The 13,994-nt window shown below is 38.7% G+C and overlaps 1 protein-coding gene across 2 annotated transcripts in view; it reads right to left on the bottom strand.

The window, feature by feature from the left end:
* CCDC127 (coiled-coil domain containing 127) overlaps positions 1-13,994 on the bottom strand; it is a 142,892-nt gene that overhangs the window by 56,175 nt on the left and 72,723 nt on the right. For both annotated transcript variants that reach the window (XM_044065117.1, XM_044065118.1), the window contains exon 2: positions 11,019-11,149. In XM_044065117.1, coding sequence (XP_043921052.1) covers positions 11,019-11,139 — 121 coding nt within the window. In that variant the 5' untranslated portion in view covers positions 11,140-11,149. The remainder of the gene's footprint in view (positions 1-11,018; positions 11,150-13,994) is intronic.

Below are 13,994 nucleotides of genomic sequence, written 5' to 3'. Positions count from 1 at the left end.
GAAACGAAAATTTCAGGAGTCGGCCGACCTGCACTTGCAAACTGCTTCTGCTTCGGGCACCGCATGGCAAGAAAGACTAATGTAAAGGCATCGGCTGCATGTTTTATACCCCTGACGTCATGGAAGAAGGGACAGCAACTGACGCAGGACCCAAGACTTTGTTAATCAGCCGACTGAGGGCAACCTGCAAGCAGATTACCCAAATGTAATGACTGCAACAGTGAACCACGAAGAACATCTCTTCATTTCCTAGAGGACAAGAGGACCATGCTGGTGCCAGACTGTGAAGGAGTGAAGAAATTAATTGGCTTAACTTATCAACTGTGTTGAGGAGAGGGTTTTACCCACTGGTGGTAAATGTTTGCCTCCTAGAGTAAACCTCAGAACTACAGAGAGCTGCACAACAGTTATACTACCTTAAGTAAATAAAGCAGAAGAAATTTTAAGATGTCAAACAGGGTGATTGTGTTAATCCCCTTAAATCAACTTAATGAAATTACCTTTGTGTTAAAAAAGTAATTCTGCCAATTTTTCTTTAAAAAAGGTATATTGCAAAATCTTTAATCAATGAGTAGTTCTTGCAGTGACTAAACAAATGTGAAAGAAGAGTACTAACAACTTGCCCATGCATGGAATATGCAGCATGCCAAGGATATAAAGAAAATGCTTACAATCCATTCCTTACAGCCTACAGACTTTTTCCACTTACACATTTGGAGATTAATTATACAGGCCAGAAAATCCTGTATCTTACCCTCTTACGCAGATCCATACAAAGTATTGTATAAAATATGTAGGTCAATACAAAGCACTGGTCTTATTGGCCCATCACCTCAATGTTGCTAGCTTGCTCTGCAGTTGTTTTCCAAAAACAGAAGAAAGAAGTGCATTCTTAGTCACAGACAAGGTAACAGGAACTGAACAGCCAAAGAATTCTTCCATGCTAGTCAGACCAGAAGCCTGATTGCGTGGAAGTAATCCTAGATGTTAAAAATGTAACAGAGCATGCTCAAGTTCAAAGAAGCTTTTCTGTCCTAGTGGTAGTTCACTTTGAAAGTTGCAGGGTATAATAAATGGAATTTCTATCCCAACCACAGGGACACCTTTAAAAGTGGAATAAAGTACTCACCTTTTTCACACGGCAATTGGAATATAATCCTTACTGGCAAGTAGCATCACATAATGAACTATTTCTGGGAAGGTGACAAACTAATGCCAGAGGATAGCATGATTCTAATGGCGAGTATTAAATATAACCAGTACAGGAAGAGGCTTTTCTGTGGTGGTCGTTTAGTCACAAAGTGCAGTAAGCTTCTTTAGACTGGTTTGATTTAGTTCCTATTGCAAGCTAACAAACAAGCCATGAATACATTTTACACAAATACCATATTCTAAAGTTTCAGCTATACCAGGAAAAAAAATATAATCTACCTTCTGGCAGTTTTCAAATCTCTCCAGCCATTCTTTTAACTAGGGTAACACAACAGCGTTTGTATCATTTTTCATGCTGCAGCCCTGATCTGTTAACAGCACAATCACGGACTCTGTGTAGGTTCACGGAGGTCACTTAGATCCCACCTGCTGCTACTACTTTTTTTTATAAGTTTGAAGTTTGGGATGATAAGGAAGCAATGTTGGGCTGAGGTGACTTTGCATGACTAAGAGTGGTTCTACACTGCAGACCTGCTTCAAAAAGGGAGGGATGAGACGCACTGGTTGCAACAGGGCTTACCATGCTCTGCATATTTTCCAGATGGCTTGACATAGGGCTCTGCTCCAAAAAATGACTGTGCTTAGGTCAGGACATTCATATGCATTTAGTTCACTCGCAATCACCTCTTGCTTTTAAGAGTTACCTGAATGTCTGTACATTATTAGGCAAGTTATGCCTATGGGTGAAGACTGGATTTGTCAGGTGCTACACTATTCATTACATGCACAAGAAGCCACTGCTCTTCATAGTTTTACAAAATAATTTTTGGCATAGATTCTAAGATCACTCACCATCCCAACTGTGCAACATTCCTCCTGATTGCTGGCATTCCAGGATACCAAAAAAGGAGGCAAAAGTGCAAGACTGTAACCATGATGATGATGATGATCATCCAATGGGGCACCTGAAGTTATTTCTGTATTGTCTAATACACCACTCACTGGATGAAAATGAAAAGTAATACCTGCTAAACTGGACCCAGTGCAAGCATGCACTTTGATACATCTGAGTGAATGCAAACTCCTTGAGGGTTTGACTGAGTCCCTCGTAGTACCTAGTTGCAAGTGTTGCAATCTTGCACATTCTACCAAGTTGGGCTTTTGCAGAAAGAGTCTTCCAATTTGCTTTCCAGGATATGAAAGCTGGAATTAGCTGCTCACTACAATTACGCCCTGGTCAGCTTCTCAAACATATGTACTGGTAATTAAATCTGGCTCATCGTAGGTGCAAATCAGGGTTAAACATCTATGTTACAGAGCCACTCTAAGGGTTTAACTTTGAATGGTCTTTACTCACTTGTTATACAATTTTTATATTCTTTTACTTTTTGTTTTCTGTATCCAGGTCACAGCTAAAAAATGATACAAGTTTTGCTAGTCCACATAAATATACAGAGCTTCTAGCCACCTATAAAATTATCCAGAATCCATCTGCTTGTGCAGCACTAAGTAACACTCTACACTTTGTTCACATTCGGTCCTTATGATCCAATGACCAAAAACTCCTGTCTGTCCACAAAAAAAATTGGAGAAAAGCTTCAGTGGATACATCTAAGATACACGACAGAACAAAAACTTATAAAGACACATTAGGTAAACAGTTTTCAGAAGCAACAGATGTTGGTGCTTCTCATCCCCATTTGAAACTATGTATAGCTTCCATGTAGCAGCAGCTGCCCAAATAGACAACTATACCCGCAGGACTTACTATTCTAAAATTAAGTTTAATCATGTTGTAAGCGGATGTAAGAACTCCTGTTTCTTCTTGCACTGACACCATTCATTCTACTCCTCTCTCTACTTCCCTCCCAGACATGAAAAAACAACAGATTTTTAGCCTTAAGAAAAAAATGCAATGGTCGCCCCTTAGTAAAAAAAAATGTTTTGTGCACGGTTATGTTTTATACTGAAGTGTCACACACTAGATCTGTTTGCACAAGTATTCCCACCGATTGCCTGACTTTGCTTATTTTCAATGAACTGCATGCAAGCCCCCCTTCCAGTACTAGTATTTGTTATACTAAATTGCTTCAGAGTTCATGGTTCAGATTTTTCCTAATTAATTGCCTGGACCTGTAAAACAGAGAGAGAGAGAGGGGGGGGGGGAGATAGAGAGAAACTGAGTGAGAGAGAGAGAGAGAGAGAGAAAGTGTGAGAGAGAGAAAGAGAGAAAGTGAGCGAGAGACAGAGAGAAAGTGAGCGAGAGAGAGAAAGTGAGAGCAAAAGAGAGAGAGAGAAAGAGAGAGAAAAGAGGGAAAGAGAGAGAGAGAAGGAGAGAGAGAGAGAGAAAGAAAGAGAGAGAGAAGGAGAGAGAGAAAGAAAGAGAGAACGATAGAAAGAGAGAGAAAAAAAAGAGAGAACGATAGAAAGAGAGAGAGAGAGAAAAAGAGAGAAAAAAAGAGAGAACGATAGAAAGAGAGAGAGAGAAAAAGAGAGAAAGATAGAAAGAAAGAGAGAGAGAAAAAAGAGAGAAAGATAGAAAGAGAGAGAGAGAGAAAGAAAGAAAGGGAGAGAAAGTGAGAGAGACAGAGAGAGAGACACACACACAGCTGGAGACTTATTTTACACGCGTTACATTTATCTAATTTAAAAAAGAAAACTTTTCCCTTCTCTGCAGCACAAACCAAGAACATTAGTGTACATCTTTACCTGTATAACACCGGGTGGAATCAACCATAAATTTACTACACACACACACACACACACACACACACAAACACCGGGTGGAATCAACCATAAATTTACTACACACACACACACACACACACACACACACACACACACACACACACACACACACACACACACACACACACACACACAAAATCAGTGGACTTTCACATCCTCTCACAGCAGCCCAAGATCAGAACATTATTCTGCTCATATCCAGCCATATCTTGTTACAGTATAAACCAATGATACACTATTATCAAGAAAGGGTACTTTTTTGTCATTATCGTGAACTGACATCACTAATACAACTTTCACCTCATATTTAAAATATCCCTGTATACCGTAAAGAACTACTTTATAATGTAAAATACAACTTAAAATTTAAGAGATTTATTATACCTATAATACTAAGGAAAAATAATTTTTTACTTAGTTGCATCTTTAGTCCCTTCATTATGCTTCTAAACATTAAAGGACAAAGTGGAAATTTACCGTAGAGTCCTCCCATCAATAAGAGAGAGACCTCAAACTTCTAGCCTTATTTAGCCAGTTCTTGTAAAAGCACGATTCTCATATTCAAACTATATCTTATGGAAATGACACTTTACAATTTTTCCATTGTTTCACAATACTGCTGGTCTTCTTCCTTGCTGTCTCTTGTCAGGAGTTGATCTTCCTGCTGTTATGACTGCATTTTTACTACTGCAGGTCTTGGTTTCTTTCCCATGACCAAATCTGTTGAACACACAGTTTCCACTTTCAGATAACAAATCCTGCTGTGGAATACCAGTCCAGCTGCTTATTTGATCTTTCATAAAATTAATGTAGTCTAGTCCTTTTATATTCTCTGGTATATAGAAAAAATACCATTTCTGAAACAATTTTTCTTGAGAAGTTTAATATTCTCACTTTGTCATTTAATGTGTCCTTCATTTCCGCAGTTATCAGCTTATCTGAGCAGCTACTAAAAAAAAAAAAAAGGTTTCCTCTATTCTTTCCAGTGTTTTTGTCATCTGACTTTATATATTCTTCCAGGTTCTTATTTATTTATTTATTCTGTAAATTACTGGAAATCTCCTGCACCAGTTTTTTTCTCCTTTTTTTAGTCAATTTTCTCTTACATACTCCAGATTTCTTCTATGTTCATCCTGAGAGTATAATAACTAGCCAACAACTGAATTTTACCCAGACTGTCAGCTTTCATCGCCTCCTTTATTTGTGTCTTCTTTGTTCACACTGGGAGAGAATTAATCAACCTACTCTTCAGAATGCAGCCACCTTGGACTCCCCTACAACCACACTGAATCAGTTGAAGTTTCAAATGGATAAAACAGACACAACAAAAAGAGGAAATGGGAAGGATAGTAGGATTTTTGAGGGTTAGCAGCCTCTACAAGCACAGGCTTGTAACCTAGGGATTTTGCTAATCAATTCTCATCCAGTTTAATGTTTACTGGGTGATTCTGGAACTGGACAGCCCCAATGTACAGTAGTAGGTTTTCATCTAAAATTATGCTCACAATGAGGAAGGGCCATCACCCAAAAGCTCTGTAGTCATTAAAAAGAATTTATTAGCATTTCAAAGTCCGGTGTTTATCTACATTGCCGATTTACTCTTACCGGGGGCTTTGTTTACCATTGTTTTTGATCGAGTTTTGTCATCTCCCCTATATAAATGGTCTCTCTGCTTGGGTGGCAAAAGGCCCAGTTTTTTTTTTAAAGCATAAAATTACATACCTGAAAAACACCAGGGATGCGATAATCAAGGATTTATCATTCTTGTTACCTGGACAGATTCTCATGTGCTTCTGGGGAACAGAAAAGAAAGATCACTTCAGAGTTGATCTCATGAGAAATGGTCTGCAGAAAGGAGGGAAGAAGATGCATTGGTCCTGTTGTTTCAAGTGTTAGGTCCTTGAAACTCCATGATTCAGCTATAACTAGACAGTCCAAGAAAAAAAAAAAAAAAAACAATACGGGGCAACACAGAACAAAGATGCCAATGTCAAAAACAGTATTGGGAAGTGTCAGAGACTGCTACCAAGCTTAATGCTGGTCTTAGGCTCGTATGCTGTACAGTAGCCTCTTCCACAACTTTAGCCATCTTCCACCAAGCACTGAAAATTTTGTTCAACATCAGGATAGGGAAAACAAAGTTCAAGTACCAACAGGAATGTCTGAGATGGCAAATTTTATTGTTTATGAGTAAGAAGCTGCCCTTTCAGAAGAAGACTAAGACAATCCCATATTTCTCAGTGTAGACTCAGAAACATATGCTAGGGACAAACCTCTCAACTGTATCAAATTCCTCTGTATTTATCAGTTTTGAGGTCAAAATAATGGGGTGCCACGAATTTCCGAGTGGTCCCTGGAATTCCATTTTTTTTTTTAAATTTTTAAAAATTTTTTTTTAAGTTGAACCTGTTACCGACGTCATCACATGCAGTGTTGTGCACGACAACATCAGCTTCATGAGGCAGACTGTGCTAGCCTGTCAGATACTTTTTGTTTACTTGGTCAAGTTAGAGTATACGGACTTGCAACATCTTGGTTATTGAGTGTAGTCTAAAGATGTTATGCAGAATCATTTTTTTTCCTGCATGAAATTTGTAATATAATGCTGTTACTATGATATGCAGCAATTAACAGCTCCAAAAAGGAAAAGGTTTATGAAAGCACTTAACAACACCTTTATGAAAAGGTCCTACAAAACTAAACTGAGGTATATAAAGGATGCCACCATGTAATATGACGTAATGACAACTATAATTGTTATTGTAATGCAGTTAAAATGTGTTGATCATCAGTATAAATTCTATCCCTTTTTTTCCTCAGTTACTACTTTTATTTTTGTAAAGCAAAAAAGGATCAGTATGCTAGTTAGTTAAAATGTTAAGAATGCTTAGTCTCTTGTACTATTGTTTTAATGTATGCTATGTGTACGTTTGCATGTACATCACATTTATACCATTGTGTTGTATGTTCATGTTGTTGTGGATTTAGAGCAAGAATGGGACAGGAGAGAGGGCAGAGCACAGCAGGCAGGCTCAGGCAGCAGCAGCAATCCTGATCAGCGAACGGAGGATGAGATGAGAAGTGTCTGACTTTAACTTTTAACTAGTTAACTTAAGCCAAGGCAGTCCAAGAAGCAAGAAAGCAACTACTTAAGTTTCTGCAGCAGCGAGCAGAGCAGCAGAGTCTGGTCTGCGTCTGCCCAGTGTCTACTCTGCACACCCACCACGATAAGGAAGGACAGGAAAAGAGAGGATGAGAAAATGCATCACCTCTGGCTCCAGCGTCAGGTAAAAAAGAATAAAAAAAAAAAAAAAAAAAAAAATGATTCATTCAGCTTCAGCTTCAACACCATGTTGACCCAAGCACCAACCATGCCATACATTTACATTACAATAATTACTATAACATGAAAAGAGTCAACTGGGTAATGAAGTGATCGCTGACTTCCATTAAGGGAAATGTTTCATTTACAATCTGTGGAGTGCTTGGGCATACATTGGCAGGCAGGAAATTAAGAATACAAAATGGATGATTGAGGGAAATGTTTCTTTTTGTTGTGTCAGTTGTAATCCCAGAGAGTATGAAGTCTGAACCTCCTCTCTATTAAAGTGCACCAGTGTAGGGTCATCTAAGCTACTGTTATCAAAGGTAATCTGCTTATTAGGTTCAACAGCTGCTCATTTGTAGTATGTAAAACTACTGTTAACTTGCCCATGGCAATTACTCTGCAGTGTGTCCCACTTGGTGATTTTACCAGTGTCCCCGTGTTTCACTAACCCGGTCACTGTTAGTTTTTCACAGAATAAAAGCTGCTGCAGCCAAAACTATTTCTTATTTTAGACATCTCTACAGATAATGTACTAGGGCAGGTTTTCCGCACTGTATTGCTTATGTCGGGTTTTTATTGTTTAAAGTCAGTAATGTACACTACTTGCTTTTATTGCACCATCAAGCTGCCTAGTGGCCTTAAAACTTTGTATACCCAGATTGATTAACCCTTACTGAAGATCAGGTACACACTGTAATATTAGAAATTTCTGTGATCTTATTAGTACTGGGTATTCCTCTGATCTCATTGTTTTGTTTAGTGTACCGAAGCAGTTCCACTAATGTTTTACTGTCCCTAGTGCTTTTGGTTATCTAGCATCCTTTCTGTAATAGCTTCACATAGATTTTTCTCAGTTCTCTAGGCATTCTTATTTGTGGTTTCCATTGACCCAAACCTTTGCTTATATTATCTTGTCTTACTGCGCCCTTTGTAATCTGGTTTGTACTTGCACTGTGAGTCATACTGAGGCATGACAAAGCATCCTGGGCACCAGCAAGGGGTTTTATTTATTTTATTTTTATTTTTTTCCCATTTTGCTGAGATTGCTAGTTTGTATTCTTTGTAACTCAGGCTAGCGTTAATGTCATCCTTATTGATGCAAATTGATGATGACCTTTCTCTATGGTCTGCTTGCTGTATCTTTCGGCTTTTCCAGGTTAGGGGTCGCCACAGCGGAACTCCGGTCCGCTAATGATTGGCAGTAGATTTTTACGTACCGACTTGCCAGACCTGACGCACAACCTTCAACGAAGGTACGCCCATTCACGCATGTCTCCACACAGAAGACACTTTAGCTGAGAATCGAACAGGACAACGTCTTACTATGAGGCGACAACGCTACCGCAGCACCACAATAATTTTGCTGTGCATGACTTCCTTTGCTCACCATTCTATTTATGCACCGTGTGACTCCCAGAGGATTGTGTTGTATCCTCCAAGGTTGACTACTGCATTTTCTGCTGACATTTTACTAGCAGTTTAAAGAAGCTTTAAGTGATGTTAGCATTTAGTGTAGAAGTAGTTAACTGCATTTTTATAAACGAAAATTTTATTTTTAATTTTGCACAACTTCAAAGTTCGTAACAAGTTAAAATATTAATATAAATAAAACACTACTGTGGTTTGTCTGTTCTTTAATTTGCATTTAAAAGTTGGTATCCCACAATTCCATTGGAGTGGGTCGGGTTACATAATTATGCATGCAAATTTTGCTAATCAGCGTACAGATTTCTGGCCAGTTGTACCTATTTTTCATGGCCCTTTGTCCGGATTTTTTATGATTCCAGGTTGAGAGGTATGATTAGGGACTTAAAGGCCCACCCTTCCCATAACTGGGGAATGTCAGTTTGTTACTGTAATGAGTTCAGGTGAAATGCATTCAGCAGGTCTCTCAGAAATGGGTGATGGGTGGAATACATCTACTTCAATGCTGTCTTGAGACAATATAGGACATGAAGAATCTGTGTATTAGGAAATGCGGGCCACTGCAAAAAATAGCAGACTTCAAAACAAAGCCAGGACTTCAGACCTGGCTTCTGGATTTCTTGCCTTCAGCCCTACGTAATCTGTATTCTGGTTGGATCCTGCACTAGTTCTCTTCCTTCCATATTAGGAAGGGGTACTGGTGAAAGGCTCAACCTTTTATTTATTTTTATTTAACAATTTGGTTACAAGGTGAATGGGCTCGTCTATAGACCCTTATAAGACACGACCACAGTACAGAAGTACAAGAAATTGAAATTATACATAGCACAAAATCAAATAATTCAATTTACATAGTTGAACAATAAGTAAGGGAACATGAAATTAAAACTGAAAACAAGAGGTCATTAATGTTTATCATCAGTAATGTAATTACAAGTAGGGTAAAATTAAGTTTGTATAAAAGTTTTAAGACTAAAGCTAAGTACTGTCAAAGAGTAAAAATGTTTGTACTAAATATACCTTCTCTCTCTCTTGCTCTCTCTCGAAAACAAGCGAGTTAAAAATGAATTGCTAGTGCTTGTTTCAGCTGTCTGTCAAAGTGTTGTCTCCCCTGACTAACTTGTTTGGTTACCTGCTCATGACTTGGAACCCTCAGGCACAATTACAAAGCCTAAACCTTTTAAGCACCGAACAAAGAAACTTTCAACAAAGCTTATTAGAAGACAGCCAAACTGTATAACTGGCTGAAACGAAATGGGGATGCTTGCTGTGCAACTGTGTTTTAATTCAACACATGAACACACCAAGGGTGCTGTGAAAATTGCAGCAAATCTAGTCCGTTCAAACACTTTTACATAAATGCAAAACCTAGAACACATTTGTTGAACTTTATATGAATAAAGTGAGAAAACCCAAACTGATGGTTTCACCATATTTAAAAAAATACTGAATTGCTGCTATGAGTAACGTTTTGAGGTACACTGTGAAAGTTCTAAAGCTAGAGGTACTAGTTTACCTGTGTTTACATTGCCATTTGGTAGTAGAAATCTAAAATTTTGACATAATGCAGTTATAGTGAGTTGTACTACACAGATACATGTATAAGACAGTTGAAGAGGTGATATGCTGATGCCCAACTGGTTTGAAAAAGGTGCTCTCTGAGCAATGCATATACCCTTCACTTATATACTGTGCTTCCAAGACAGCACAACCTCAGAGTTAAGGCAGCCTTTCTAAGGATTCCTGCACTCTCTTTCTCCAACATGTCATATCCTTGGCATCTGAATAATTAAGTAGATGGCATGCGGGAACGAGAAAAGGGGAATGTATCTGTGCAAAGACACCTGCTTAGAAGTTCTTTTGTTATGTTACCTGTTTGCACCCAGTGGTGTTTGTAATGTTGCTTAATAGATAACGTTTCATGGAGGTTTTCAGTTCAGTTTGACGTATGCTCTGGTGATATATTTTTTAGCAATTTACAATTTGTTTAAATCTGTTTTGAAGAGCAACAGTAGGACAACATATCAGAAGGACAGTATGTCCATCAAGCAAGTGGGTGCACAATACAAGGAAAATCAAGAAAGGCGAACAAGAATGCATCCTGATGTTCCACTCCTTGAGGATAGTCCTTTCTGAGAACGGAAGTTACAGAATATTCTTTAAAGTAGAGCTTTCCAGACTAGCCAAATGATGAAAATGTTTATGTTAACAGATCACCTTCCATTGGTTATTTTCTTACTTAACTTCTCTTCAAGACTCCACTGTCTCCATGAACCCATACTAAAGTTCATCCTGCACAAAATTCTTTTTTCAACAATTTTAACAGAATATATACTTTTCAGATACAGTTTTACATTGTACTTACGAAAAGCAGCCAAGCCCAGCATTGGCACCAATAGAGCATAACTCCATTTGTTTCCATCTCCATCACCTTCCCTATAATTTGGATCGATATTCCACCGAGGGGGATTATTCAGGTTGTTCATGGAGCTTCACCTTTTGAAATAAATAAAGTAAACAATGTTTTCTCCAAAAAAGAAAACTTTTTAGCTGCTAAAAGGTTACAGTTAAAATAAGATGGCAAAAAAATGGAACATTTACATTGTATTTTTATATACACACAAACACTTCTGTATGTTGGTCAGGCTAGATGTTGCCGCCAGGGACAGGGAAAAGGGGAGTAATACTGACATGGAGTTCTCCAAGCAAAGGAGGATAAAACCAAGTGAGCAGGGAGAAAATGAAAATAATTTAGCAAAGGCAGCCAAGGAAAAATCAAGCAGACTTTTACAATACACTAAATCAAAAGAATACAAAGTAAAACATCAGAATTCAAGTTACAGGACAATAAACTAGAAGACTGAATGAAACTAGGCCTTACTAAAAGGCAACAACAGTAAATACTGCAGAGTATCCATCACCACTTCAGTCCTATAATTTTACTTTAACACAGCATTAGCATTAAGATCGTGGCTTGAGGAAGAAGAGAGGGGCTAATATCAGTTCAAACTGCTTAGGTGCGTCTTGTAGAGATTTCTAAGGGACATGGACATGGGATGGGTGTGCATTTTGTAAGAAATTAGGAATGTAAGAGAAAGTGGTGGTACATCTAAGGACCAAGACATTACAACTGGAGGAAAGGAAAGGAAAGGAATTTTGACAGCATGTGCTAGAAGGAAGAATGCTAAGAAGAAGGCTGAGGCAGAAGTGAACCCTGAACAAGGGATACGAAATGCAATATTGAAGGGAATCGGCGAGAGTGACATGCAAAATGAGCAGGCCCCAAAGGAATAGATGAAATAAATAAATGATGTGAATCCAAGATACAAATATGAAAACTGGGTAGACTGCCATGCCTTGGGATGGGCCCAAGTGGGGATGGTAACTTTGCTTGGGAACCAAATAAGAAAACGGAGCATGGACAAGATAGCATTATGGGCATCTAAAAATAGTGTGACACAAAGAAAGGAGGGTCTTTATCTTACAGGACTCAGCTCACGGAGAGACGCAATGTCTTTCTGAATGAGGACCAAGTAATTAAGAATATTAGGTGAGGAGAAGGAAACTACCAGCTAAGCAAGTTGTGGTAAAAACTGTACTGCACCAGCTACAGCAAGAGTTGTGTCTTTTACACTTTGTTCTGCTTACCTATTCATACTGCCTTGCAAAAACTACATCCATTCCACCCCAGTATGCATAAGCACCTCCTCTCCATTTTTTATATTTTTACATCACATTTTCTCCCATTCCATACTCCCCCCTATTGCAGCTGGCCTTTCTGGTAGGGTCACACTGCTCTATTATTGCAGGTGTTAATAGTCTCTTAATGATTTTTGACTGTTAAATCATGCATTACTTGTTGACACTTGGATGATTTGCATATTTATTTTGTTCACAATATAGACTTTTAGATCTATAAATATATTGGCCATATGCTGTAACTATCACAACATTCATCACATAGGTACTGATCTGCAGAAATATTAATCTAAATCTCAAATGCTGCAACTGTCACTGTACTCTGCAAAAGGGTAAACATCTGCAAATTGCACGCAATTCATTTGAATCCTTACATCTTACACGTACTACCTGTTTGAGACAAAGAACTGCTGCACAAATTTTACTTAGACTATATTCAAGTTATGCCACCCTCTCAAAAGAAATTTGCTTGCTAGAATTCACCTGGTACCAACATCCTACTGCTCCCCTTGCTGTGTCCTGGCTTCTGTGCACACTCCCTTACTGCACTGACTGCAACATTATCTGCTTTACTACTGCTCCTATATACCGTGGGCTTAATAAATGGCTACTGTACTGCAAAAACAGTTCCAAATGGTACAGGTTAGTAGCTCCCTTCCTGCTTTCTCAGCTGTAGCACTCTCTCCATTACTCTTACTTTGTGCAGGCTGGCTTCTATCTCTTCTCATTCCTTCGAGTTCTTTGTCCCATTAGTTTAACATCCATTAAAGGTACAGATGGTCACTTGTTACATCCACATCACTGTAAACTAGTTGCTTCATCACTTGGATGAGCTTATCTCTTTCACCACTGATCTGCCATGGCTTTTACTGTACTACAGATGGGCAGTCAGAATGTTGCTAGAGTGAGCTCTCCTCCTATCACTATAGGTTCATAGGTGCGTACTAGGCTAATGACTACAAGGGCCTTTTTAACACTAGCCATCATCCCAAATCTCTGATAAGTCCTGGTGCACTTAAGTGTAAGCAGGGGCTTGGGAGATGAACCATTACTAAGCTACCTGTGTCCATTAGAAACAAAGGGACCAAACCAGGGACGAATTTCCTATTTCCCATCCAATTGTGAAAGTTAAAATTTGAACTAGGTTATGAAGGAACTCTACTTCACATGGATAGTGCACCTGTTCCAGAGAAGGGGTAGTTTCTTGGATACACACTTGTCTCCAGCAGGTGATATCTATATCATAGGCAAGATTTAACTCTTCAGAATGGGTAATTCTGGTGCTGTTTGTTTTGCGGATATGCAGGAAGTCCATCAGGGTGGGGTCTGACAATGCCATGTATGCCAGGCATAGCAGCCTGCAGGAGAATACAGGGATATGGCCTTGAGTCAGTCTGCAAAGGACATGTTACTACACTTATACTAGCATATCCCCACTCAGAATACAAAGTGAGCCATGCCCCCTTAAACAAAAATACTTTTACAACTGCTATACTAATATGTTAATCGAGAGAATCATTTGAAATGTTAGAACCCACTAAAGCAAGTCCCAAAACACGACAACGAATGGCCAAAAAAAACAGACTTACATATACAAAGTTTGAGATGGCCCTTTCTCTGAATATTCCCTTTTCTTATAGGG

Source organism: Protopterus annectens, chromosome 3.part0, assembly GCF_019279795.1.
Source record: "Protopterus annectens isolate FY-2018-M chromosome 3.part0, PAN1.0, whole genome shotgun sequence".
Lineage (NCBI taxonomy): Eukaryota > Metazoa > Chordata > Ceratodontiformes > Protopteridae > Protopterus > Protopterus annectens.
Note: the sequence above shows the minus strand (reverse complement) of the source record. Positions and strands in the feature narration are given on the sequence as shown.